This window comes from Coloeus monedula (assembly GCF_965178545.1).
Source record: "Coloeus monedula genome assembly, chromosome: 12".
In the NCBI taxonomy this organism is placed as follows: Eukaryota; Metazoa; Chordata; class Aves; order Passeriformes; family Corvidae; genus Coloeus; species Coloeus monedula.
Window position 1 is genome coordinate 18,719,040 of NC_138792.1, and position 22,020 is coordinate 18,741,059.

The 22,020-nt window shown below is 50.4% G+C and overlaps 2 protein-coding genes across 2 annotated transcripts; both read right to left on the minus strand.

Annotated features, from left to right (window-relative positions):
* Positions 1–262: 262 nt before the first annotated feature.
* Positions 263–4,761, minus strand: LOC309577556 (putative P2Y purinoceptor 10; the record flags this gene model as incomplete). The annotated part of the gene is made up of 2 exons (XM_082289678.1): positions 4,623–4,761; positions 263–1,428 (listed from the first exon to the last, which is right to left on the minus strand). The coding sequence occupies exon 2, from the start codon at positions 1,376–1,378 to the stop codon at positions 263–265; it is 1,116 nt and encodes a 371-aa protein (XP_082145804.1). The 5' UTR covers positions 1,379–1,428; positions 4,623–4,761.
* Positions 4,762–8,689: 3,928 nt separating this feature from the next.
* Positions 8,690–17,251, minus strand: LOC309577389 (putative P2Y purinoceptor 10). The gene is made up of 2 exons (XM_082289358.1): positions 16,744–17,251; positions 8,690–11,571 (listed from the first exon to the last, which is right to left on the minus strand). The coding sequence occupies exon 2, from the start codon at positions 11,567–11,569 to the stop codon at positions 10,547–10,549; it is 1,023 nt and encodes a 340-aa protein (XP_082145484.1). The 5' UTR covers positions 11,570–11,571; positions 16,744–17,251; the 3' UTR covers positions 8,690–10,546.
* Positions 17,252–22,020: the final 4,769 nt, after the last annotated feature.

Sequence of the window (22,020 nt, forward strand, 5' to 3'; positions counted from 1 at the left end):
GCAGAAGCACAGAAACACCTGAAATGAGGCACCTGAACCCACTGCAGTTCAGCACAGGAGAAACTTCAGCATCAACAACGGCTTTCGAGGGGATAGAAGGCAACAGTCCCCAGCAGCAACAACACAACCATCAAACCTTTTGGCATCACAACGTCCTTATGGATCAGGTCCTGGCACCTGTGGCACACGAGGACAATTGGAGAGTGCCCCAGTCCTCACTGCAGCTCTGGGAAGCCCCTGCACGGACAGGGCTGGCTGATGCTCACGAGATGGACTCCAGCAGCAGCTCGTCGGGCGGCACGGGGGGGATGTCCATGCTGTTTATTTGGCCAAAGAACTTGGGAAGAGACCAGAACTTGAGGCGAGGGAGATTCCTCTTCCTGACGCGGATGTCGTGGGCAGTGTCGGTGCCAGAGGCGCTGCTCCGGCGGGGCGGGAGCCGGGCTCGCAGGGCCACGCAGCCATGGCGCAGCAGCTGCGCCTGGAACTCGGAGGTCATGAAGTAGTAGAGGACGGGGTCCAGGCAGCAGTTGAGGCTGGCCAGGCACAGGGAGATGGGGTGGAAGCGCAGCGCGCTCCGGTGCACAGCGCAGCCCCGGATGATGTTCTCGATCACCATCATGAAGAAGGGGAAGTTGATGTGGTAGGGGGTGAAGCAGATGAAGAAGACGGCGGCACACATGAGGACCATCCTCAGGGCCTTCCGCTTCTCGCCGGCGTCCTGCAGCGCCGTGGGGCCGTCCCGCAGGGAATGCCACATCCTCCACGTGCACCAGGCGATGGTGCCGAAGGGGATGACGAAGCCGAACAGCTCTGCCACCGTCACCAGCGCGATGGCGGCCCCTGGGCTGAGCTGCTTCACGCCAAGGTCCGAGAAGCAGCTGTTGATGGAGTTGGACAGGGCTGGGCTCCTGACGATGATGAGGGGCAGGCAGGCGGCCCCCACCAGGAGCCAGACCAGGGCGCTGATGGCCACGTCATAGCGGCGCTTCCAGCTCTTGGCTCGGAAGGGGTGCAGCAGGAACAGGTACCGCTGGATGCTGATGCAGGTGAGGAAGCAGATGCTGGCGTACATGTTGAGGTACTTCAGGTAGAAGCACACCTGGCACAGGAAGCTCCCGAAGGGCCAGGTGTGGTTGATGTAGTAGTAGGTCCGCAGGGGCAGTGAGAGGACGTGGGCCAGGTCGGCCACGGCCAGGTTGATCATGAAGATGACGGCTTTGCTCTTCCTGCTGAGGAACCGGCACAGGACCCACAGGGCAGCACTGTTGGCCAGCAGCCCCGGGATGAAGATGAGGGTGTAGGTGGTGGCATAGAGGGTGGACTGGAAGGACATCTGGGGGTCAGAACAGTTCCCGGAGGACACGTTGCTCTCCATCCTGGCCGGGTCTCTTCGCTCATGGGGCGGTCACAGCAGGGGGAGGCGTTCTGGAGTGGGGAAAAAGGTGCTGTAAAGCCAAAATCTCTCCACAGAGTAAATGCGCTTTAGGACAGAAGAGTAAGATGTGTGTGGGTGTGTGTGCAAGTCAGTGTGAGTGTGAGTGGGGAAGGGGGACCCCACTCCCAGGGAGGGATTCCAGGCATCCTCCACCCTCTCCTTGCAGAGGTGCTCTGTGGGATCTTGTGAGATACCCCAATTACAGTGAACACACTGAGCTCTGTAACATCCCTCCCTTTATTGCCAGAGAGCTTCTGCAGCTCCCTGGGTTTTCCAGGACCACTTTTAATTCATCAAGTTTTCCATCACACTCTGTCAAATTGGTGCTCTACATCTATGAGCAATTCAGCTGGACTGTAAATAAATAGGGATTTGAAATGGATTTAGGCACTGTCTTTGCAGATCTGTGCAGGGATGTGATGTGAATCGGCAGCAAAGGCAGTAATTAACATCCGCAGGCAGCTGAGGCTGGGGACAGCTGCAGACAGATCCATCAGCTCCGGCTCCAGAGTTAAGGCTGGATTTATAAGTTAATAATCGGCCAAGCACACGCCAGTTTCTCTGCTGGTCCTGCTAACTCAATTCCGGCACTCCCGGCACATTGTGCAGGCATCGCGCTGGGGCAGCAGGAATTATCCCTCAGCAGCAGGAATTATCCTTCAGCAACTGCTCAGGACATGCAGGGAGATAAATACACCTCCCTTCTAGTTAAAGTAGAAATTCTTCTCGTCCATTTACTCATCCCAGCTCACCCAGTGCTGAGGGGATTTATTAGCAGGTCACGGGGAGTTCAGGTGCTCCTGCTGCTCTCTGGAGAGGGGATGGATTTTGTCATTCATGAGCAGATCCCAGGGGAAACAATCTGTTCTTTTGGGAAGAGGGGATTTGGCAGCAGCAGGATACAAACCCAGGGGTTGCAGTGTGATTTTCCCCTTGGAAATGGAGCCTGTGAGGGGTGGGCAGCCTGCCCTGCCCTTCCCTGCCTGGAGCTGGGGCTGGCAGAGCCCTCAGCACCTCCTGTCACTGTCATCCAGCCCCTCAGCAGTGGTAATTAATTAAGAAGCAGCCATGGTGCTGTTTCCCAGAGCCCTGAGCCAGAGTTTGTCACAGGGATGGATTTCCAGGAGCGAATCCATGCCAATGCTTCAAGGTACAGGATGAAGTCTCCTGCATCCTGCTCCTCCTCACCTGGGCAGCTCTTTGGTGGGCTTACCATGTTTTCAGGTTCAGAAAGAAATCATTATTTTAGATATTTTATATTTTCATGTGCACATAAATATCTAAAATACAGCCCCAGCCTCTCGGCTGGCTGCCCCCCACGCTCAGCTCTGGTGTGAGGAGGGTCAGTGCTCACACCCTGCTTTCCAAACTGAGCCCTTCCCAAAGTGCCTTCTTGCTTTTCCTTGCTCTTCCAGGCTTTGGCTGCAAGCAAAGCAAGGCTGGAGTGGAGCTGGGGCTGCTGGGTGAAGGCCCCTCTCGGTTGCCGACTGTGCCAGAGGTTTGTGATTGCTGCACTGAGTTGGGAAAGGCAGGGAAGAGGGGACATCTGTGCTGAGGGAATACTGGGAAACAGCTCCTTGGTCCTGGCAGTGTCCCTGTGCTCCTCACCTGCCTGAAAATCCATGAGGGACTTGTCTGTTTGACCCTGGGAAAGGGGTGGCAGGACTTGATCTTCACATCCCTGCAGGAAAGAGAGGGAAAACTGCCAGGGAGCATGGGGAATGCAGCTGTTCCCAGCTCTTGCCACAGCTGTCCAGTGACAGAGGTGGCACTTGGTGTGGGCTCATGGCAAGGGTCAGAGCCCCGGTGTCCCTGCCAAGCAACTGAGCCCAGATCCTACACCTCTTCCATGGGGAGCCTCCCTGCTGGGTTTTCCCATGTATTTTGACTTTCCTGGAGTGCCTGTTCCTGGCGGGAGGGCCGGGTGGCACTCCTGGTACCCGACACAGCTTTGGGTGGCAGCGCTTTGGAGGGCACTGGCAGGAAAGCAGCAGAGAGCCCCACCCTGGGCTGGGGTCAGGCTGGGCTTGTTCACTACAACAATTCCTGGGAAGGTGGAGTTGTAAATGTTTTAATTGTTTTCCAGTTTTCCCTTTGCCCCAAATCCCTCCAGCTTCCCCCTGCTCTGCTGGTGGTGTAAGGACAGAGACACTCCTATGGGCTCTGGCCAGAGTTTTGTCCAGCGACTTTATAAATCTTAAATTTTACAAATAAAATATTCCTGCCATTCCTTGCTTATTTTCCCATTTCATCCACGCACGGATTTAAACACAGGCAGGAGCAGGGGATGGTATTTTTGGCAAAGCTGAGCTTTAATCAGCTGAAATTCCAGAAAGGAGCCCAGTATCAGTGCCCAAGGAGTCAGAGCACTGGCTGTGGATGCAGCCCCGCCATTCATTAAACATCAAATAACGCTGCAATTAATTAGGAGGCCAAGGCAGCTCTTGGAGCACCCGGGGTTGATTTTTGGAGTGCGTTGGAGCAGTGTCTGTTCCTGGAGGCGAATGTGGCTGTCAGTGCTGGAAACCGCCCGGCTCCTGTGAATCAGCCTGTGCCCCACCCAGCCCCACACCACAGGGCTGTTCCTGCATTTACTGCTCCCGATCCATTGGCAAACTCGCCCTCATCTTTTCCATGGGCTGCTTGGACAACGCAGGCTAAAGCTGAACTCCAGGCACGGCTGGGGAGAGCGCTCCAAGCTGGGGGATGCGGGCAGAGCTACCTCCCTTCAGTGCTGGGATGCTGGTGGGAAAAGCAGGCTTGGGAAAATATAAAAAAAAAAAAAAATTCACTTATGGCTTGAAATAGGGTCTTGGTTTAAGTCATGGAGTTCTCTGGCACTGGAGTTGTAAGGAATGATTTTGTTTGCTTAATCTAGGCACTAATAGGAAATGCGTAAATAGAGCTGGTCGCTTGCGGCAGCCTCTGTCAGTAAGGACAAAATTGAGGGGTTTTGGCTAAAACAGCCTCTCCCCACGTCCTCCCCCACACCACAGCCTGCCCTAGGCACCGACTCCCCTCACCCACCCTCGGAGACAAATTTGTGGGCACAGCAGAAGCGGCTGAGGATGTTGCACCAGCTCCTGCCCGATACCATCTCTTGGAGAACTACAAAGAAGTGATAAAGTTGCTAAAACTGCGCCGGTTTCAGTCCCCTGAAGAAAAGAGCAGAAATGCCACTCACCTTCCTGTGCTTCCCATGCTCCGGGGGGGTCATAGCCGTGCTAGGGAGCAGGAGCAGCCAGCGTCCTGCTTTTATTTCCCACTGATTTTCTCAGCAGTCCCAGCGCCTCCTCGCTTAACTTCCACATGTTTTCGGAGCGCTGGAATCCTGCCGGCATCTGCAGCCCGGTCCAGTGGCTGCAGAACAGGAAATCCTGTATTTTGTTTCTCTTCTCCACACCAAACGTGTGCAGTTAATGACGTTATAGCCGCTGGGAAGGCGATGACGTCGTTTGGTGCCAGTGCCCAGGGATGGAGACCATGGATTTCTGTCGCCTCTGGGCACAGGGGCTGTGGGAGGGGATGGTGCCCTTCCCTCCGGCTGCTCCTGCTGCTCTCCACGGTCACTGTGCCTGGGAAGAGCTGTAAAATACAGAAGTAACCTCCCAATAAGTGCTCGCTGAAGGAAAACCGAGCACTCTGCCAGTGTAAGTTACTGGAAGGGAGTAATTTTCCCTCATTTTCTTGGAAGCTTGGTTAGCCTCAGACTATCAAGGCTGCAGGCTAAAGCTGGAGGGTTTGGACTTTATTCCTGAAATAATGTGATGGTTTAAGGTGGAGATTTTCCCAAAATACTGTTGTTTAAAGAAACCATGATGTGCATCATTCCCGATCTTTTTCTTTTTGTCTCCTTTAATTCCCTTCCTATATCTATGCACATATATAGGGGTTTTAGCTGTTTTTCTGCCTGCTGAGTGTGACCTCCTTCCTGCATGGCTGAACAAGTGTTGTAACTTCATGGTGTGACTTCTTCTGAGCTGCCTCTTTTCCAGCTGAGCAGTTTTACCTGATATGCAGGGTCACAGCTCATGGCCCAGGGTTTGGGCAGATAATTTGGCTGCTGGCAACTTTCCCTTCCGGGAGGTGATGTAAAAATAGAAATATTCTTACTCTATTTTTTGTAAATGGCTCTGTGACCTCACAAAATTAACAGGAATAGAATGGTGGAAGAGAAACAAAGGGAGGAAGCTCTTAAAACCTTTAGTTACCAGGGATTACTCAGGGGCTGGGATCAGGAGTGCACCAGAGCTCTGCCACCCACTCAGCTGCCAGGTCTCCTTGTGCCAAGAAATCATGGAATCTGAGAGTGATTTGGATTGGGGACCTTAAAGACTCTCTGATTCCAGCGCCCCTGCCATGGGCACGGACACCTCCCACTATCCCAGGTTGTTCCAAGCCCTGTCCAGCCTTGGACACTTCCAGGGATGGGGCAGCCACAGCTTCTCTGGGGACCCTAAATCCCCATGGCTCTCAACTCAGAGGATTTGGGACATGCAAGAGCTGTTTATCACTCCTGTTTTTCTTGTTTTCTTCCTGTGCATCTCTTCCAGCAGCCGGTGCTGATCCTGGGAAGAAGGAGCGGTGCTCGTGTGTTTGTGGAGTGTTCACAGAGCACAGAAGGGAGGCTGGCACTGTGCCCCATCCCTCTCCAGAGGGCAGAGGTTAATCCCAGAGAGAAGGGGCTGTTTTATCAGGATATCCTGCCCGGGACATCCTATTTTTGTGTCTGCAGCAGTGTATCCAGCCATCCCTGAGGCCTATTTTTAGGTGTTTGTTTCCAGCTGTGCTGCTGGGGAAGGAGAGACCAGTGGATGTCAGACCCAAGCGAGGGGTTTGTAGCCAAGCTGAGCCCTTCTTCCACTCCTTGGCTTTTTGGACAGCTTTTGCAGAAGATCACAACATTCCTGGCCATGAAAATCTGAGGGGCAAACAAACCTCAAGGCTCATCCTTCAACACACAGGGGTCAACCTCTCCTTTCTTCTTTCAACCTGGGCAAGTTTTTGTTTAGCATTTCTGTTTCTCTGACTCATCCCCAACACTAACGTGCCTTTCACACTTGGCAACGTTCTGCTTTCAAAGGCAGAAGGCACAAAGGAATTTTAAATAACTTTTTTAATAACTGTGAGACTTTATCTAAGGCCTCCAGATAAAGGTCTCTTCTCCTGCAGCCTGGTATCCTGTGGGCGGGAGGCCAAATGCGGATGATCAGCATCTCTCAAGTGCTCAGCATTGAGAATATCTGACAGGATGCACCTGAAGGATGTATGAAAAGCAGGAGGAGGAGGAGGCTTGTTCACACAAAGCGGCTTCACCCTTGTGCAGGGAGCTGAGCGGGGCCGGGTGAGCCCCCAGCTCATTGTCCTCTCGCTGTCACACACAGCTCTCTGCAGGGACAGCATTTTGGGAAGCTCCAATTTATTTTACAGCAAGCAATTGTCAATCCCTCCCTTACTTTTTTGGGCTAAGCCTTTGTCTAATCCACAACCCCAGCATTTTTGGTTAAAATGCACCAGTCATCCCCAAAATCTTTTAAGTGTGATGAAGTGGTTTCACAGTTTTGAACTGGCTGTGGAGTCGTTATCCTGCATTTCCAGCATATTTTGGTTTTCCTCCGGGCAGAGAGCTGGTACTTTCATTTAAGGGAAGCAAGAGGTACTGCAAGATCCTGCAGCTCACAACCAGAAGCTGCAGAAAGGCTTTAAATCCCTCGGGAGTTCCTTCCAAATATGTTTGTTGTCATGCACGGGAGGGCCCTTTCAAGCAGGAGAGGAGATACCAGACCTCTGCTCCTGGTTAGGATGGGGTGGCACTGCAGAGAAACACATTTGCTTCTGTTAAAAGCTGAATGGCTCATGTTCTAGAGGAAAAGAAATGTGTTTGCCCAGGGCTGTGCCTTGGGGACAGGCACTGGGCCAGTGCAGGGGGCTTGGAGACCTCACCACATCTCCATCCTGAGCAGTTCCCTTCAGGGTGAGATGCTCCAGCCCCAGGAGCCCTTCAGATCCATCTTCACGCACCTGTGGAGCTGTACCCAACCTCTTGATTTGGTTGGACTCTGCCTTTCTGTGGCATCCCTGTAAAAACAGCTTTTTTTTCTGCCCAAGGAGGAAGAAAAGTCTTTTCCTACTGGTGAGTCTGAGCAGCGGGACCAGCACGAGAGATAATCCAGGAGCAACATCATGAAATTATATTTCCTCTTGTCAAAATAATAAACATGTTTTTTGGTCACAGGAAATGGGGTGAATTACAGGAACCTGAGCCAGGCTTGTTGTGCCTCTGACTGAGGCAAGCAGCCCCTGCAGCCCAGGGCCTGGGTCAGATCCAGCACCAGCCAGCTGGGAAGGCAGCTGGAATACTCTCCTCCTCACTGCAGTGCCTGTTCTTCTCTTGAGATGCACACTGAGGTTTTGGAAGACCTGAACTAAAGACTTTGGGGTTTGTGGAGGCCAAATGGATCATCTTGAACTTTTGGAAAAGTGCAGGTTTTCCCTGATCTCTCTTTGCTCTGAGCTGTTGCTCTCTAGGCTGGCCCAGCCTGACTGACTTTCTCTGGTGGTTTAATCCCATCTGGCAGCTGAACCCCACAGAGGTGGTTTAGCTCTGCCCCAACCAAAACCAGGGCACTTTCCCCCACACCAGAAGAGAGCTTTAGTCGCAGTTGTGTGGTCCCCTGCACACCATAGGACTGAAAGTATTGAGTGTGTGACCTTTCCTCACAGGCTGGGGCTGCAGTATGGAAAAGGAGCATTTTGGGGAGCCTGAGGGAGTTCAGAGGGTGAGTGAGGCAGGAAAATGGGGGCAGCTGAGGTGCTTGGAGTTGCCATCCTGGAGATGGAGAACGTTATCACTGGTGGAAACACCAAATCCCTGCTAAGATTATGGGCATGAGAGCCACTGTTGCTCCTGGACACTCAGCAGCTGGAGCGGGTATTCCCACGCCATGTCCATCTTCCACTGTCCAGGACACCTTCCCATCCTCAAAGTACTCCTAAATCTAATACAAGTGTGGCAGGTTTAAAAATGAAATAAATAACCACTATTCAGAGTAAAAACAAGCAACAAATCTGTTAAAGAATAATAAAAGTTGCTCTCCATTGCTTGAACCCTGATCCCAGGAGGAGCTGATCCCAAACAGTTTTCCAGGTACCAGTGATGACTACAAAACTCAGCAGATGTTTGCAAAACAGCCTTTATTTTTTTGAGCATCAGTTCTCGGGAAGTAAAACCCACAGAATGAGCTACAGAGTTCCCGTAAGTGCCCTCAGCTTGTTTTCACCTGATCAAGGGGAGAAGGGTGCGAAAATGAAGGGACAGGAAACAGCTCCCAGGCACGTGGTGGCTGAGCAAGGTCTATAAAAATCCTCAAAACAAGCACTGAAACTGAAGTGTCGTGCCCTGACAACTTTATACAGAGTGTAGCTTACGAGAGACTCCTGAACTGACAACAGTTGAATTGTGTGAGGTTAACTCTGTCCGTGAGCATCCACCCCTTTGGAAGGGGGCTCCTTGCAGAGCATAGACGTTTATTGTGCCAGTGACATCAGAGAGAACATTTCCATCGACTCCAGCGCATCCTACTCAGCCCAAAATCTTCTTCTCACACCTGGGAGGAGAACTATGAGAGCTTATTGTGTGTAATAGGTGTCGTTGCCTTTTAGAGAAACTCCAGGGAAATGGTTGTTTAATTCTTGGCTTTTCCCCATTTTTTTGTAAAACAGAGAAGTGGGAAAACACAACATACAGGAAATATTTGGCTGAGCTAAGATGTAACTCAGTGGGATTGAATGGTTGGAGTTAAAATACACTTAGCAAGTGTTTCTGGTATTTCTTCTGGTTTTGTTGCAAGACTGTACAAACTGTCCACATTCTTTTGAAAATAGATTTCCAAAGGCAATAAATTGGTGACTGTTCAGCCAAATCCATCCCCAGGTATCATGAGATACCCTTGAAGTTACAGAGTGGGTGGACTCGGCTGAAGAGATGAAACTAATTAAAAATAAGGAGTAAATTAATCCTTCCTTGTCGCTGCTTTGCATAGCTACCTAAAAATGTAAACATTAAGATCACGACAAGACCTGGTGGAAAAAAATCACAATAATTTATGAACGTAACTTCTGCTCTATCAGTGAAATCACCTTGGCAAAGGATTCCTCTCCTTTTCAAAAGTTGCATGAACTGAATGTGTTGAGCTGAGCTTTTTTGGGGCAGATTCATCTCAGGTACCTCTGGACCACACACAGAAGAGAGTGAGGTACCACCAGCACCATCAAACCCACCTGCACTGACCCCAGGACCACCACAGTCCTGCCCCAAGAGGGTCCAAAGGCAAAAGCCACCTACCCATGTCCCCCTTGCCAGCTTGGAGGGAAAGAAAGTCACCTGGAGCAAGAGAAGGTGCCACTCTCTGGATGTTTGAGGAGAATTTGTCTTGCAGAGGGTCTTGCACCAGCTGAGGGTGTAAATTCTGGGATGTGTCAGCAATTAGGGAGCAAACAGAGCTGGGTGAGGAGGGAAAGGAGGAGCAGAGCGGGAGGGGGAGCAGAAGGAAAAGGGGAACAGAGGTCACTGGTGACCAGTGGGATGTGCTAAACCCAGGAGCACATGGAAACCAGCTGCACACCTTCACTTGTCCACAGCCCTCACTGCACAAACCACAGTGTCCTTCGGTTGCCACTGGCCAGTTTCAGGTTCTTGTGTGGTTTTCCCAGAGAAGATCCTTCAGCAGATGTCAGTGTACGGATGTGGGATTGTCTCTGGCTTGAGCATAGAGCCTGGAACTGGGAAAATAGAAGAAAAGTCTGGGACTTTTCCACCATTTCCCAGTAAAAGTTTTGTCACTCCCTCCTGTGTGTTTTCTAGTCCAGCGAGGTCAGGTGTGGGTGGCACAGTGGGGGAATGGTCACACCAGTTGGGTGACTCACCAGATTCCAACATACCAGTCTTAGATGGAGTTTTAACTTCTATACACTGAAAAAATTCCACTGCCACAAAATTCCCCTGGATAAACCTGCAGGATCTTCCACAACAGAGTTGGTAATGGAGTATCCCAGACCAGTCTCAGATTTCATATCAAATACCTTCATTTTTTCCAGGTGGCTTTCTTGTCATTCTTTCATTGACGAGGCGCTCTCTTTGCTCATGAGCCGGCTCCGGATGGCCATGCTGCTGTGCCTGGAAATCTGTTCCTGGAACTCAGAAGTCATGAAGAAGTAGATGATGGGATCCAAGCAGCAGTCGAAGCTGGCGAGGCTCAGGCAGAAGGGCTGGGTGTAGAGCGTGATGGTGCTCAGGAAGCAGTCGGTGATGACTTTCTCCTTCACCAACATGTAGAAGAAGAAGTTGATGTGGTAGGGAGCAAAACACACACAGAACACAATGGCACACATGGAAACCATCCTGAGGGCCTTCCGCCTCTCCCCGCTGTTTTCCTGTGGGATGTGGAAGCCCCGGATGGAGTCTCTTGTTTTCCAAGTGCAGTATAAGATGATGACGAGCGGGCCCACGAAGCCCAGGAGCTCGGCGGTGCCGGTCATCAGCACCGTGCCCACCTTGCTGTCGATCGGCTTCACCTGCAGGTCGGCAAAGCAGGAGTTGGTGTTTTTTTCCAGCCCGTGGCTCCTCATGATGGGGAAGGGCACGCAGGCCACCCCCACCACGAGCCAGACCAGGGTGCTGATGGCCACGTCGTAGCGGCGCTTCCAGTCCTTGGCTCGGAAGGGGTGGTACAGGAAGAAGTAGCGCTGGATGCTGATGCAGGTGAGGAAGCAGATGCTGGCGTACATGTTGAGGTACTTCAGGTAGAAGCACAGCAAGCACAGGACATCCCCGAAGGGCCAGGTGTGGTTGATGTAGTAGTAGATGCGCAGGGGCAGTGAGAGGACGTGGGCCAGGTCGGCCACGGCCAGGTTGATCATGAAGATGACGGCTTTGCTCTTCCTGCTGATGAAGCGGCACAGGACCCACAGGGCAGCGCTGTTGGCCAGCAGCCCCGGGATGAAGATGAGGGTGTAGGTGGTGGCATAGAGGGTGCTCTTGAATGAGTTGTCAGGAGAGGAGCAGCTCTGGTTGCTCTGGGTCATGACTGGGTTGCTGGAAGAGGCTGTGGTGGTGTAGGACAGGAGGGTCATTCCTGTGGAGAGGAAAATGGGCTGTGAAGGCAAAGGCACTGCAAGAGTTGTCAATACTCACGTCTGCATTTCCCATTTGGCTGTCTGGCACAAAGAAGAGGTTTGGGAATGATGTCTGCATGAAACATCCTGGTATCATGTTCAGAGCCGCCCTGTCAGGAATCCCACTGTTCCCACAGATGTGGGAGACCATTCCTGGTGTGTCAGTCCCAGGAGCAGCAGTGAAGCTGTGCCACACTGAACACGGGCAGCAGGACAAGCTGCCTGTCCTTTGGCCATCTCCTCAAGGTCTCCTGTGGTTTGGTCTCTGGGAGCTGGAATACATGGATGAAAGGTGGGCCATATCCCAGCCTCCATCACGGTCATGGCCCAACGATCAGAGTGTGGGTGCCAAGCACTGAATCATGGAATGATTTGGGTTGGAGGAAACCTTAAAGCCCATCCAGTCCCACCCCTGCCATGGGCAGGGACACCTTCCACTATCCCAGGCTGCTCCAAGCCCCATCCAACCTGGGCTTGAGCACTTCCAGCGATATGTTGGGCTGTGTTGGGCATTATGTGGGAAACAGGTCTCCTGAGCCCCTCAGAGGACCTAATGGATCCACTTTCTCTGGCATTATGGGCACAAACCACATGGAAAAGAGTAGCAGGGAGTGGGTTTGGAAAATGTGACTGTTACGAACACAGCCAGTGCTCCTGAAGGGTTCTGTTAATGTATTTAGGCTGATGGAACACACAGAGACCTGGTCACGCCACCAACGTCTATTTCTCATCACCATGGCAGCCTCAGTCTGACTCTTTTTTCCATCAGATAATTTTATTTTTTAGGTACTGCCAATTTCTGCCTCTCGGCCATCAGCAAAATGCCACGTGTTCAACTGTTGGGCCACCTTTCTCTTGCCAGCTTTTGTAACTGGGACCAGTAAGCTTGGCAACTTGTCCTCAGTAAGGCGACACAGGCAGGAAGAGTTGGGGTTTATCGGGGGTTTCCTCCCAGGGTTATAATTCTCATTATACTGATTCCCTCCCGTGTTGAATATAACAGTTAAAACTGAAAATCAGCTTCATGTGGCACTGCAGACACTGATTCACTCCTCTGACTCATTTCCTGCAGGGGGCAATTGCCAGAAAAACTGTCTCTGTAGGTAGAAATTAGTAACTCCCACCCTGTTACTAAAGCTTTTTCCTTCGTGTTACCAAAAGTGTTGAGTTTAGAGCTCTCAGTGACACAGAGCACAAATAGCTGGGTTTTCAGCCTCTTAATCGTTGTGGTGCTTGCATTTGGCAGCTCATCCAGACACTGCTCCAGGCTGCCATGGAAGGCTTGGGATTCAGCCCCCAAAACACCCAGACACGGCAAGGTCCCACATGGGACATGGGCAGGGAGCAGGGCCTGGTAGCTGCTCCTGCAGGCTCCCCAAACAGATTCTTGCTTTTCTTTCCCAGCTTCTCTTTCATGTTCCCACAGCCTTCAAAAATCCAGGTCTGTGTGTTTATCTCCTGCAGCAGCCCCAGCTTTAGCAGCTCCAGCTGCTCCAAGCATCAGGGAAGTGTTGCCCTCAGGAAACTCTCTGGCTCATCCCCTTCCCTCACCAAAATGCTGGATCCCAGGCCCTCAGAGCTGGTTTTGTCCCTCCAGCTCCCTCTCAGTCCCCCTCCCCACACAGAGCTCTGGGACAAGATGGTCTGCTCTGTGTTCCCCAGCACGCCCTCCCAGGACACCACAGCCTTGCTCCTGCCGTGAGGCCAAAACAGGCCCATGAGGAGAGAAGAGGCACGAACTGTGCTGGAAACACAGGAGAAAGATTCATCTGGCTCATGGATTTATCTCCCCTGAGAAGCAGCACTGGAGGCCTCCTGCTCTCCATCCTGGAGTTGTCGGGAAAGGGAGTGAAGAGGGAATGGAGCTGAGCACTGGGGTGTTCCTCCCCTCCGAGTGGTGGGCATGGGTTACACCCCATTTCCTGGGAGAGCTGTGAATTTCTGCTGCTTGGGAGGTTTCATCCCTTTCCAGCTGTTGTCCAGCTGGCCATGGCCACCTGCTGCTCTTGTCTCTGGTAAGAGCACTGCCCACTGCACCTTCTGTCCCTTCGGGTCACCTCCCCATTTGCCAAGAAACCATCTTCCAAGTCCCTGTGCGCCTGGATTTCCTTGGATATCAAAGCTGGATGGCCTGCCTGCTGCTCCTCCAGACACAGCTGGTTGATGGCCATTACAACCACACAGGATTAGGTACATCTGCAAAATGTTATATTTTAAAGACACTTTTATAATTAATTGTCTAATTAAATGCTGCCCAGTGTGTGCTTGTTCTTCAGTCCAATGAGTGACAGAAACCAATTTGCTTAGCAAGGTCCTTAAATACAGTTAGGCCTTATTTAGTCCCTTCCCACCTAGAATATTCCATGCTTCTGTGACTTAGGTCTCATGTGACACTAAGGACAATTGAGGTAATGGGGTGAAGGGCTGCTGACTCAAACTGGGCTCTGAACAGAGGTTTTTGGGCAAACTGCCGTGTCCAGGATGTGTCCCTGGAACACGGGGGTGATGCTGAGGGCACACACTCCATCCTAGAGCTCAGTCTTGGCTCTCTGGTGGGACAAACCCTGCCCAGGCAGGAGCCTGAGGCCCTGGGGGAGCCCAGAGCATGGAGAGCTTCCCCCTTGTCCATCACCTTCGTCTGCTAATTGTCCACAAGGTGTCAGAGTTCATCCAAATTTCATTTCTTTGCTCTCTAAGCTATTTTTCTCACCCCAAGTGTTGTCTGAGTGGCAGCAGTGGGAGCTCTGATGAGTCCATGTTGCCATCATTTAGGAAGATCCCAAACTGAAAACATCCAGCGTTGCTGAATAACTGATGTTAGGGAAGAAATTGCTCCCAGGAGTGGGCCTGGTTGCTGGTATCTTTGCTGATGATCTTTAAAGGTCTTTTCCAACCTAAATGATTCTATGATTCAATTTGCAGGTAGAAGAGTCCCGAAAAGCTGCACTTTGATGGAGATCATGGAGCTGTGGCAAACCTTGGAGCCAAGAGGTTACAAAACCCACCCTGCAGGTGATGTCCCAGCCCCACCAACCCAGCAGATCTAACTCAGGGAACAGGAGGTGGATGCCCTGGAGTCAGAAAATCCCTCTCTGCATTCAGGGAACTCAGGGTTTGAGCAGGATGACCTGGCTGGCGGTGCACACAATTAATACAGTAACACAATTAATATGCACAGGGGTGGTGTCTGCTGGCTCATCAGCAGGGCGCTTTCTGAGGATGAATGATTTCATTACAAAGCCATAAAAACATAACGAGATTAAACCATCTCTTTAAACAAAATGCACCCAGACACTAACAGGACACCACAAAACTACTGCATTTCTGCCTTTCCTCTCACTTTGGCTCAGACTGAGGCTTAATCCCACAGCAACTCCTTCTCTTCCCACCTGTGCACAAAAGCAAACACTCGAGATACCACTGAGGGTCCCAAAATTACATCTCCAATGTCCTTTACTTCGTGGTGGGTGTGAAAAGTGAAAAGCTCCAGTAGATTTCATCAGTGCTCATTTACATCTTGCAGACAGGCAGCTCCCACTGCAACACTGCTTTCAGAATGTGATTATTTTTACAATTGGTAGCAAATAAACATGCTGAGATCCAACCACTGTTTTTTATATTTTTGTGAGATTCTGTATCCCTGATGCTGTTGCAGTAAGGATATAAGAAGTGAGTGTGTTATTACTGGAGCTTTGGAAGCTACGCATGGCATTTCTAGGAAAAAGATGTTCATCTGGATAGGCTGAGAATCACAGGGATGTAATTCCACAGTCCTGGATCTGTCTGAGGTGCCCATCAGAGCCAGGTTAATTGATTTGATTGGAGCACAAACATCTCCATGCTCTGCCCTCAGTGCATGGCCATGACACCAGGGTGGCACCTCTGCACTCAGTGGAACTTTCTACGGCTAAATGTGCTTTTTTTGGTTTTCTTTCAGAGAAAAAGAGCGGGTCTGGGTTGTCTGCAGTGTTTTTGTTCTGCAGCACTGCTGGAGCTCCTCCCTGCAGCTCCAGCAGAGACACCAACAGCCCCCTCAGAGCTCTGCCTCCAGGCTGGGCAAGGGCTGTCCCACAGATGCACTTCCATCATGGGATGTAGTTGCCATGGCTGATGATGCTGGCACCGGGGCCAAAATCCCAGCACTTTTACTTGACGCCAAAAACACGCCCTTGAAAAGAACCCACTGTCCCTGCACAGCTCCTGCTCCAGCCTGCTGAGGAATCCCCTCCTGCAGATCCTGACATCCTGATGCACCTTCTGAGAGATTCCCTCTTGATCCACTTGCAGAAATCTCGGTTTCAAGGGCCACCCACTCTAAATCCTGTCTGTGACCACCCCCACGGGCTGTTTGCTGAGCTCCCAGCAGAGCTGAGCTGCTGGTGCAGATGAAAGCAAAGCCAGCAGAAAAGCACCTTTTACAAAGTACAGCTGCAAACCTGCAGCCCATGAAGTCAAGCTCAAAACCTTCAGCCCATGAAGTTTAAAACCTTCAGCCCATGAAGTCAAGTTTAAAAGCTTCAGCTCACGAAGTCAAGTTTTAACCCAGAGCACTGACTGCAGTCTGAATTAGGAATTAAAACCACTTCAGGATTCTCATTAGCAAAAGCAAGTCCAAGCAATCCTGCTCTTTTTGTCATCTTGTGTCCCCTCACTAGTATTAATTTCCTCCTGTCGCTGCTCACTCACAGAGCCCTGGATGGCACAAAGATGGGCAGCACATGGATTTTATTTTACGGCAACATAAATCACCGTTGGAAAAAAACAGATTTGCACGTTACCCTTACTGTCAAGTACGACTTTAAAATAAAATATATTCCCGGAGGAATCAGGCAAAAGAAGGAAATAATCGCTATTAATGACACCGGAGAACAGTTGCAGCGCCGCTAATTGCCCACGCCTGACATTTGTGTTTTTGCAGGCGCAGCAGCCGCTGTTTGAACTCCTCCATGTGTTCACCCAGAGCGCTGGCACACGAGGAGAGCAGCGGCTGCCGCTGCTGCGGGGCTCCAAGTGCCACAAATCTCCTGGCAAGAGCCACCCCCTAAGGAAAAGCCCGGGGAGAGGGAGGTTTCTGCAGGAAGCAGCACGGGCGCCGTTCTAGACCCCGAGGAGAGGGTTTAAAGCAGCCTTACCTTTGCAGGCACAGCCGTGCTCAGCGCAGCCGAGTGAGCGCTCAGGAGGAAGTGGAATGTCCCCTGCGCCGCTGTTTACACGAGCGAGGGGACCTGGGTGACATCACGAGGTGCCACAAAAGGTGCTGCTCCAGCCCTGCCCCTCTGCTGGGACCCTCTGCTGCCCCTCTCTGCTCCCAGCCCCGCCAGCTCAGTCCTGTTCAGGTGTCCCCACAGTGACCCCAAAATGGGGTTATGTGCTTTTGTCCCAGGTGTTTTCTGTCCGGTGTCTCTGCCAGGTTGGCTCGGCACCCACTGGGAAGATCCCAAGTGGAGCTGGGCGCAGGGCACCCTTTCCTCCTCTCCAGCTCTTCCTCCCCTCCAACTCTTCCTCCTCTCCAAGCACAGCTCTGAGCAGACCATGGAAACGCTCCCGAGGTTTCTGCCTGCTCCTGCCTGGTAGCTCAGCCCTGCTGTCCCCTCCTGCCCCCGGGGCTGGGGACCTGCTGGGTGCTCTGCTCCTGCTCAATCCTCCTGCAGCTGAGGCCCGACTTCCCAATAGCTTTTTTTAGCACAGCGTGAGCCTTGCCTGACATTTCTGCTGAACTAAATAAGTTTCCAGCTCAGTTTACACTCGCTGGATCTCCCTGCCAGCAATGCCCAAGGGTGGCACTTCTGACATTGCTTCAAGGAACGGGCACAGATCCAGCCTCACCTGATCCCAGGGGATAAATACACAGCTGGGGCTACAGCTTTACCCCCTTGGAGGATCTCACTGTTTGGATTTTCAGGAAGCCACCAGGAATCTTCCCTGCTCTGCCTCTCAGCACTTGACTGTCCCTGTCCTCACCAGCTGAACTCTATTGTGGTTTGAGAGTGTGAAGTCAAACGTCACAGCAGCTCTTTCCTGATGTAGGACAATGTAAGTGTTGATGTCTGACAGCTCAGAAACCTCAGAAACAAAACTGATGGCTCTCATTCAGAAAATTCCATATGAGCACTCCCTAAAATGCAGTGCTGTGCTTTCCAGATGGTATCATTTCCATGAGTTGTCAAAGGAGGTTGGTAGAAGTTGGGAGCTTGCCAGGCATTTATTTTAGAATTATTTATATGTGCTTGTGCAAAGCAATAGTGAGGTTCTGGCCAGTGCTGCAGTGTTTATCAGCACATCCTGTTTAGCTGATTTTTTTTTTCCTCAGCAATGGAAACATATTTGCTGGAATTTATCCAATCACAAAATTGTCTTTCACATAAAATCATAGAACTCTGCAGCCCGGCAAGCTGAGAATTTGGGAACAGCATTTCCCTGACTGACCCCGCCAGCATCCGCAGAAAAACACTCAGAGAATCCCAGAATCATGGCATGATTTGGAATGCAAAGGAGTTTAAAGCATTTATCTTGTTCCACCTCCTGCCATGGGCAGGGACACCTCCCACTAGCCCAGGTTGCCCCAAGCCCCATCCAACCTGGCCTTGGACAATTCCAGGGATCCAGGGGCAGCCACAGCTTCTCTGGGAACCTGTGCCAGGGCCTCCCCACCCTCATTATCAGCTCTTGTGCAGATGCTCTTCTCTGCATGAACCTCCATCTAAGACAGACATGACTGATCTGAGCAAAAGCCAGAGTCCTTGTGAAAAATAGGAGAGGGAAAAGATGCAGCTGCCATTCCTGCCCTTCCCCATGGCCAAAAAAGTCTCTGGTCTGGGGCAGGTTGTTACACGAGAGTTTTAGGGCCATGCAGGAAATTTAAAAATGCAACTCATTGCACCTGCAGAATATCCTGCTGAATTCCTTCTTCCTTAAACAGGTGCAGTTGCAAAGTGGGGAGCACGTTTTCCCGCCTGAAGCAGAAGGACTTTTGTTGGCTGGGCTTTTGGAAGGCTCAGCTGGGAATTACAAACAGTCCCAAAGCTCTGGGTGACCTGAGCAGCACCTCAGAGCTGGAAAGGGACTGGAGCAGCCCAAGGATCGGAGCCCTGTTTGCTGGAGTGGTTTATCAGTTATCCTGCAGACAAGGGCTCAGGAAGTGGCTTTTTCTGCTGATAAACCACAACTGCCTGGAGACTTTGCAGACAGTTATGCTGGGTATGATGGAATTTCCCTACAGAGCTCTCTGCCCTCATTATGAGGGTAAAACTTCGATTTGTGCAGCCAACGCTCTTCCTCCTCTGGGTCATGGCTTCCCAGAAGTATTCATTACCACAATTACCTGGATTAAAGGAGAGCTTGGCTCCTGCAAGGCCACCCGGACTTCAGTGCCATCATCAGATAACTGAGCAATACCATGGTTTTAACTCAAAAAAATAGCTCCACCTTTGCCTGTTTGCTGCTGAGGAGCTGGGTTTGATGTGTGATGATCCCAAAGAGAAAGAAGTTTCCATGCCTTTTCCATGTTTCTGTTTCCTTTCCAAGTTCTTTCCCCAAATCCAGAATTAAGCTGCTGCTCCGTGGCTTTTTTGTGGTTTGGTCCATAGAATATTTGTAACTGGTTTTTTAGAGGTTTTCCCCATCTACATGGGGAGAAATCAAATAAGGAAAAAAAACCCTCCCGTAAAACAAATTACAGCCCTTCAGTGGGAGCCGGAGGAAAAGCAGCTGCATTGCTAAATTATTATTGAGATAGGGATGTAATTTATGGAAATGTGTTATTTAGTATATATACAATATTAATGTAGTGCATTGTATAGTATTATTAATGTATTAATATTCATAATAGTACATAATTATTAAAATTTGTCTAAAATCACAGAATCCCAGGATATTTGGATGGGAAGTGACCTCAAAGACCATCCAGCTCCACCCCCTGCCATGGGCAGGGACACCTTCCACTATCCCAGACTGCTCCAAGCCCCGTCCAACCTGGCCTCGCACATTTCCAAGGATGGGCCATCCAATAAATAATAATAATAATAATAATATTGGATGGAGCAGCCAATAAATAACAGAAAGATTTAGATTTCATGTCAAATTTCTTTTGCTGTCAACTCAAGCCTTTGGAGTGTGGAAAAGCAGATATTCAACAAAAGATCACACCAAGAAATTTATCTAAGTTTGGTCAAAAGTTGTACTCTGACAAGGAGAAAATAAATAATTGTATCCTGGTTCTGTGATTCTTCCTATGGAGAATTTAAAGGAAAGTGAAATGGATGGGTGGAGGTTAAATTAAATAACAGTGTTGTTTATTCTAATAAATCAGATAACAGAAAGAGGAACAGAGAATGACAAACATTTCAAAATTCTGCCCTTTTGTTTCTCTTTTTGGGTCTCAAGTTGATAATCATTTTTTCTCTTGCAACAAAAAGGAGCAGGAGGTACATGCAAAAAGTCAGAACTGTGTTCTGTGAGAAATGACTTCCAATTACCTGCATTTGCTGGCCACTGAAATATCATTAGTGCCACTCTCTCTACTGTTACAGAGCTACAATTGCACCACGTCGTTAACTCACGTCGTTAACGATTTCCTCTGCCCCCAGTACAGACACACACGTTCCTCCTGTCCAAAAGAGAGGCTGATTCTATTCCAAAGAAATCGATTTTTAATTCAAAACAGCAGCTTTTCCTACCAGAGCCGCCTGGTAGCTGTGTCTCAGCCCATCCCTGCATTCCCACGACAGCCGTTCCCTTCCGTGGGCTCTTGGAATTGGGGATAAGTAACGAGCTGAAAACGCTCACACCAAGAGTTCCTAAAGAAACGAAAATGTTCCTCCCTGACAGCAGAAAGAGAAAGGAGATCTTGGAATGCTCTCAAGTGGGGGTGCCCAAACCCTGGGAAGCTCAGCCCAGATTTCATTCAGAGCAGCTGAGCACCTTGAATCCCTGGAACTGGATGAGAATCTGAGGAGCTTTTCCAATGGCAGATCTGGGGTTTGCCAACGCCGGCCGCAAGGATTTGCCTGTCGCCCCCATTGCTCTTTGACAGAGTTCTTTACTTCCTAAATTCTGGTTTTTAGCAGGAACTAAAAAGGAGAAAATGTATCTTCCCCTCTAGCCAAGCAGAGCCTCTGAGCGGTATTTTCCATGCAGCTGATGCTAAAAATGATCATTGGTTTTCTTTGCCGAAACTTCTCCTTCATCCCTTGCAGCTCAGAATCCCTTGACAGACAGATTCCAGCAGCCTTTCTGGAGGGGAGAAATGAAAATTTTGAGGGAGAGAGACCTGGGGAGGAAAATGAATTCTTAGTTTTGCCTGAGGTGGTTTTAATTTCTTTGCCCAGTTTAATTTCTTTGCAAAAGTTCTCTTCCCAAGGGGGTCTTTGTAGTGGTGAGTTACCCTGGAGCAGCCACAGGCTGGCACATGAAATTCCTTTTCCTTATGTGCACAGGGAATTGAGTGCATTGTCTGTGTTCCTTCTGGAGCTTTATGCCAAGGGCATTGTTTGGTTTTCCCAGAGGAGAATCATCAGCGCAATGTGCTGAGATCCAACTAAATGTAAAGGTTATATTTGTTAATTTAGAGCTTCCAGCAAAAGGATCTTCTGGTGCTGGAACATCAGGCTCAGGGAACCAACTCAGCCTGGAACTATCACCTGGAATTCTGTCACCTCTCACCCACAGGTGACTCACCCCTCTGTAGTGGCAGGACAAGTGTGAGATCCGTGGTGTGACCTTGGACACATCCCAAACCATCCTGGGATTCCATGATCTGAAAGCCAACATCCCAAATATCATCTGTGACACTGGTGCAGCCTCCCCATGAAGGCTGCACAGAGAAATGTGAGAATGTTCAAGAGAACTGGAACACAAACCCAATGAACTCCACGGGGAATTCCCGAGACTGGAAAACCCCCTCCCAACGAATATGATCAACCCCAGTCATGTTCTTCATGACATTTTCTTCATGAGGCTCTGCTTCCCCTTTCAATTCATCTGGGAACAGCAGCAAAGACTCCAGCAAAGAGAAAACTTGATTGCATTTAAAAATTAGGAGACTTTTAAATGGGATATTGGGAAGAAATCCCTGTGAGGGTGGGGAGGCCCTGGCACAGGGTGCCCAGAGAAGCTGTGGCTGCCCCATCCCTGGAACTGTCCAAGGCCAGGCTGGACCTCATTCTTGTCAGGTTTTATTCATTGAATCACAGGACTGTTTGGGCTGGAGGGGACCTTAAATCTCATCTCCTCCAACCCCCTGCCATGGGCAGGGACACCTTCCAGGTGCCCACCTAGACATGGTTGCTCAAATTCCTGTCCAGCCCGGATTTGGAACCAGTCAGCTGCCAGAGAGGACACGTGTAGGGTGTGTCACAAACACGAACACAGGCTTAGGCCTGGGCCTAGGATGTAAATCTGGTCAGAGCAAA

Bases quoted from the DNA above. Each gene is read 5' to 3' on its own strand.
- LOC309577389 (XM_082289358.1), bottom strand. From the start codon at position 11,569: ATGACCCTCCTGTCCTACACCACCACAGCCTCTTCCAGCAACCCAGTC.